Source organism: Lissotriton helveticus, chromosome 5_1 (assembly GCF_964261635.1).
Source record: "Lissotriton helveticus chromosome 5_1, aLisHel1.1, whole genome shotgun sequence".
NCBI classification, from domain to species: Eukaryota; Metazoa; Chordata; class Amphibia; order Caudata; family Salamandridae; genus Lissotriton; species Lissotriton helveticus.
The window spans coordinates 1,899,845,757-1,899,852,064 of NC_136065.1; the positions used below are offsets into that span (position 1 = coordinate 1,899,845,757).

General features: G+C 45.4%; 1 protein-coding gene across 1 annotated transcript; it reads left to right on the forward strand.

Annotated features, from left to right (window-relative positions):
- The first annotated feature begins 469 nt into the window (after positions 1-469).
- On the forward strand, positions 470-1,811 carry HSPB9 (heat shock protein family B (small) member 9). Its single transcript, XM_078641409.1, has one exon. It carries the CDS (start codon positions 550-552, stop codon positions 1,504-1,506), a length of 957 nt encoding a protein of 318 aa, XP_078497535.1. The 5' UTR covers positions 470-549; the 3' UTR covers positions 1,507-1,811.
- Positions 1,812-6,308: the final 4,497 nt, after the last annotated feature.

Genomic DNA, 6,308 nt, shown 5'->3' on the forward strand with positions numbered 1-6,308 from the left:
TGCTTCTCATATAATGTGTTTAACACAGTGTCCCAGCATGATAGTTGGGAGATTTGACACCACCCCTGCCCCCAATCATATTGACCAAGCTACACCTCTGATTATAACCATTCTTGTGCTCTTCAAGTGTGCACTATCTTCAGTCGATTGGTTAGTTTCTACCATGGTTTTTGTCAACCGTTCAGAAGCGTTACTTGTTCTTTGTTAGTAATAGAGCCCTAGCAATGATGTTGCACTTTTGGAATGCAGCTTAGGCATAGATTCGTGAACTTGTCTCACCATCTGTGATATTTGGCGCTTGCAGCATTTGCACATGCCGAGGTAGCTGGCATGCTTCTATTTTCGAATGCTGTGATGTCATCCTCATTCCAATCATCATTGGGCAATGTCCCATGTTGTCTGTGTGTCAGGGGCAGATGGTTCCAGAATGCTTGGGCTAGTGCTATAAATGCCTTTCAGATGTTGGGTGGCGAAGAATAGCAGCTAGCAGAACAGTGCAGACGCAAAGGAGTCGTATTCTTGTTGCGGAAAGCAGTCCAGTCGGAGAAGATGCTGTGTCCAAGCCTGAACCTCCAGCCCTCTTCCGGCTCCCTGATCCCTTTCCTGGAGCCCATGCGCACCCTGTGGCCCACTTCTCGCACCATCTTTGCTCGGGCGGAGCAAGACATGATCCGCATGATGAAGGAGATGGCAAGGACCATGGAGGCCATGGAGGAGTTTCATCAACGTCTGCTGCGGGAGGCGACCATCCCCAACCGGGCTCCAGGCGGATCACTCAACAGTGATCTGCTGGGCTCCAGGCAGACGGAGAAGGATGGGGAGTCCTTCTCCATGTCCCTGGCAGCCCCAGGCTTCTCCACTAATGAACTGACAGTGAAACTGGTTGGTAGAAAGTTGCTGGTGACGGGTGCCAAGCAAACCAAGAATGATGACGGGCAGGGCTCCTTTTACAAGTATGAGGTCTTCAAGAGGGAATCGGACCTGCCTGAGGACGTGAGCCTGGAGGACCTCACCTGCTCCTTCTCCAGCAATGGCCAGCTGCACGTTGAAGCTCCGCGGCGGGCACTGCCAGCCACAGCAGAAAGGAATGTGCCAATACAGATCATCTCAGCAGCCACAGGATTGGCTGCTGTGGGCAGCTCTCAAAGTCAAGGATTAGGAAGTAAGGAGCACCACAAGGCTGATGGGCAAGGAGGAGGGAGCATGGACCAAGCCAAGGCGAAAGGACAAGGAGAGAAAAGTACTGACCAAGGCAAGATGGAAGGGCAAGGCGCAGGAAGGGTGGAAAAATGCAAGACTGAGGCATCTGGAGAGGGAAGTACAGACCAAAGCAAGATCGATGGCCAAGGTGTGGAAGAGCACTCGCCGCTCTTTGCTAGAGTGATGGACAAGGAGAGGGAAGGACAATCTGTGGGGCCCAGAGAGGAAAGAAAGAACCAATGCAAGCCAGAAGGACAACGAGCAGGGAGCATGGATAGCAGCAAGACTGATGGGCAAAGAGTGTGAATTAGACTCTTGGATAAGGAGATAGAAGAATGGACCACACCACAGGTCGATGAATAAAGGGTGGGGAAAGTAGGAATCTCAGCAAGACGAAGGGCCAAGTAGACGGAAGTATGGTACACAGCAAGAGCTGGAAGCAGGGAATGCAGACTATTGAGAAGCAAAGGAGGGGATTGTGGCATGCGGCTCAAAGAACTGACTTTTTAAGGCAACAACATTAAAAAAGAACAATGATGATTTCTAATGCATTTTAAAATGAAGTGTAAAAACTAATAAAAAGTGTGAATCTTGGAAAATGGGCGAGCTTACTTGTATCTGCGACTTGTATTTTTAACTTTCGGAAGTGAAATCTACCTTCTGATTGGTCAGTTGCCAGGCTACACTAACCGGTAAGGCATACCGAAAGACATACTATATTTTCTGTATGGATATACATATGCATGTATTTATATAGCACAAACCACGCTGGGCGGCAACAGATGCCAGCCATGTTTTGAAATGCTAAAACGGGGTTACATTTCCAATCGGAGTAGCGTCCTCCTTTGGGCAATTATTAGGAGTACATGCCTGCCTGACGTGTGTTTCCATCACTGCGGGGAAGTGTTAGCAGAGGGATGTAGTCGTGTTGTTTGTGGGACCCCAGTGCACTGTTGGGGTCTTCCAAACATTTCTTTTGGGTTGTTTCCTTACTTTACTATGCTTTCTGTTTAGAGCTGGAGCATAGAAACATTTTATTTGATAGAATAAATTTTTCCTCGTGATCATATTAGGAGGTTTAGAATAGTTAATTAACCCATCACGGAGATGAAGGAAGGGTGTGGCTTGTGGGCAGTGTGTGCGTTTGTGCATATTCATGTATGTGTGAGACCAAACACCTTTGGTAGTGTGCAATATGCTAATACAGGAACCGTTTATACACATGTTGAACAGGGTCATCATATAAATCTTAATCCTCCGAGGGGGTGAGGGTGGGGGCATTCACCAGTTACAGGTTGCCAACGGGAGCAGATGCAACATGCCCCTTGTTACTCCTAACACTGTCCTTACTGCCCCCTGGGGTCAAGGGTATTAAAGCAGCTGTAGAAACAGGAAGTAAACATGGTTAAAGAGCCCTGCTTACTTACCGCCCCTGGTCCATCCCCTAGCCAGTCAGCTCCAAAAAGAGACCGTTGAGTTTCTAAGGGTGAAGGGAAAGGTCGATCCTGTGAAGTCATCGGTGTGAAAGGGGACGCGATGTCACTTCCACTACCCCTAGCACTTTAGTGTATGCGTGTCCATGGTTCATGCTAACATGTGCAACCTGTAGCAGAGTGAGACAAATCCACCGAACCTATTATTAGATTCATAAAATAGGATCATTGACATTACTATTAGATTTAGATTGGAGAAGCGTGGCTCAGTGGTTAGAGGCGGCAGACCCGGAAGCTGAGATCAGCCGTGGACCAGGGTTCAATTCCCCGCCTCGGCGGGTCTCGGGCTCAAAAATTCCACGGACTCGACAATTCTCGCTCCGGTGCCTACTCAACTCACGGGGTCACACTCTGCGACTCTGGGCAATAGCTTGCTTAATCTCCACTATGGCCCCTCGTGGCGGGATGCCTGGCTTTCACCTTGTGAATACCCTGCCGGGGTATCTCTCACAGGGGAATACCAGGACGGGTTCCCTAAGCAAGCGCCTTGAGACCCCTGGGTGATTAGTGCGCTATATAAATCGAAATACATTTACATTTACATTTCAGTGTCCTCTGTTTTCCTAAGAAAAAGACACTTCACCTGTTAATAAAATGAGTACCGCTGACTTTACTATTAGAGTTGTGTCCTCTGTTCTCCTAAGAGCAAGACACGTCGCACATTGATAAAATGAGTACCGTTGACTTTACTATTAGATTTCAGTGTCCTCGTTTCTTCTAAGAACAAGACACTTCTCCTATTGATAAAATGAGTACCGTTGTCTTTACTGTTAGATTCGAGTGTCCTCTGTTCTCCTAAGAACAAGACGCGTCTCCTATTGATAAAATGAGTACTAATTACTTTACTATTAGATTTCAGTGGTGTCTTCTGTTCTCCTAAGAACAACACTTTGCCTGTTGATGAGTACCATTGACTTTACTATTATATGGCAGCGTCCTCGGTTCTCCTAAGAAGACACTTCTCCTATTGATAAAATGAGTACCCTTGACTTTACTATTAGATTTCAGGGGTGTTTTCTGTTCTCCTAAGAACAAGACACTTCCGCTGTTGATAACATGGGTACCGTTGACTTTACTATTAGATTTCAATGGTGTCCTCTGTTCTCCTAAGAACAAGACACTTCCTCTGTTGATAAAATGGGTACCGTTGACTTTACGATTAGATTTCAGGGGTATTCTCTGTTCTCCTAAGAACAAGACACTTCCTCTGTTGATAAAATGAGTACCGTTGACTTTACTATTAGATTTCAGCGGCCTCTGTTCTCCTAAGAAGAAGACACTTCTCCTAATGATAAAATGAGTACCTTTGAAGTTACCATTAGATTCCATGATCTTCAGCCCCCCGTAAGGACAGGACTGTGCCCCTCTACAACTTTACTTTCATTAGAGTGGTCTGACCTACCACTGCTATCACAGACCATAATGCCTGGTACATGCTGTTGACGTGTCTGTTATGCAGAAAAGTGAAATTCATTTTAGGCGTGAAAATTGCACGAATTACATGGGAAAAATGGCATTCGCAATTCACATACTATTAATTTACTCTCACAAGTGTATGTTCTTTCATTATTTACTTCCAGTGTTGTATAATTTTATGTGGGAGAAAATACTACTCCCACAGATGAAAAGTGGGCATTCCAAGAGTGGGCTGCCCTGCCAAATAGTTGTGCACCAGCTTCCACAAAGGTCTGAAGGGCGATTTCTGCTCTGAGTACTATTAGAGATTTACTCACATTTCGGGCAGGAGTACATTTGCCTCCAAGGTGAGTATGGATACTCAGCACCCCAAAAATTAGAGGGTTACATCAGTTTCCCATGTAGAAGCCCCTCACAAGGTAGTAAGAACAAATGAACGTTTGCTCAACAATTACACATGCGTAAGTATACAAGATATACATTTATGCATTTGTAAAGGCTTATGCATGTGGGCACTCCTAGAAGGCTTCCCAGGACGACTCCAGGATCATTTTGAGAATTCCAGAAAAAAAATGTAAATCAGCTCAAAACATAGGTGTAAACCTGCAGGTGTAGATGTACGAATTTGTTTTAGAATCTATTCCTTGAACACTTACCCGTTTCGCCATACAGTTGAAATCAAAGAGAATTTTGTCCTTAGTTGTTCAGAATTAGTTTAAAACCAATATGCTTGCAATTAATTTCAATCAAAACTATTTGCAACTCTCCGTGCTTATTTTTTTTTATTTTCCTTTTTAGAGTTTTATTTCAGGGCCAATTAGACCCGAAGATATCGGGTATCAGAGCGATTTACATGAGCGCCAGTTTCGTTACACAAGGACATATTCATTAAGTGATTCGCCCAGAATTAGAATGTTGAGCGTTCTTGCCGAGACTCGAACCTGGTTCCACAGCTTCGAGGTCAACCGCTCTAGCCGTATTTGTACGAGAAAAAATACTGGTGCCCAAAGTTCTCAGAATTCCGCGGCAGGTGCAGTTAAACACCGGCGTGCCTAATACCAAGGCTAGTAGTGTTCAATCACCACACACTCGCTCCTCCTTTATGTTACTCTTCCAGGTTCCTAATTTCTCCCTTTGAGACTGCTTTACCACCTTTCTATTCCTCCGTCTTTCCAATGTGTGTTCTTCCCTCTCTTGAGCTCGACAACTACCTGAAACTGAGCCTTGGCTCCCACTGGCAACCACAGGCTCAAATTAAGCACTGGATGGAACTTTACCAGGGCAAGCAAACACAAATAATGGAAGAAAGGTAGAGGGATAAAATGAAACGGGGTAACCCATAGTCTTCAGTTTCTTTAAATACACCACCACTGTGTTGTGAAATGCTCACTGGTGAGTTTCCCCACTGTCCTTCATGCACCTTCTGCTTGGAGAGCTGGTCCTCATGCCAGCTCCCCCTTCGACAGTTCATCTGTACAGCTTGCCTGTAGTCCACTACCCTCTGCTGCCTACCTGCTGCCCTAATCGCGTTTCTTGCTCTGTTTTGCCTTTTCTGCTCTTTCATCTGCCCTCTGTTTTGTCTTTTCTGCCCTCTGTTTCACCTTTTCTGCTTGTTGTTCTGTCCTCTGTTTTACCTTTTCTGCTAATTTTTCTGCCCTCCATTTGCCTTTCTGCTCGTTTTTCTGCCCCCTGTTTGCCCTCTTCTACTCTGTCTCGCCTTTTCTGCTCGTTCTCTACCCTCTGTTCTTCCTTTTCCTGCTTGTTTCTCTGCCCTCTGTTTAGCATTTTGTGCTCGTTTTTCTGCCCCTGTTATACATCTGTCTGCTAGTTTCTTCCCTCTTCCCGCCCTCTCCTCAAGATCTGGCTATTCGACAGAGACCTCGCACCCCAGTGCCCAGATACCCACAGGAATGACAGTGCAGCGCTCTACAAATGCTGATTCCCTGGCTTGTGCCCGTCAAACATCTATAATGCCCAATGCTGTAAAAATGCTTCAATACCTGCCCCCTGAGAATAACTTAATAAGTTCCATTTTTAGCTGATTTTAAAGCTTAGTTTCTATTTATTATTTATTTTCGTATAGGCCTTTTACCCTAAGGGTGTTGTCACAAAGCTGTGTACTGTTTTGCAGAGAGCACAAACAAGTATGGCCAAAGGCAGATTCCATGGATGTCCAACTTTGTCTCACCAAAATATAAT

Coding starts and splice junctions, on each gene's coding strand:
- HSPB9 (XM_078641409.1), top strand. CDS start 550: ATGCTGTGTCCAAGCCTGAACCTCCAGCCCTCTTCCGGCTCCCTGATC.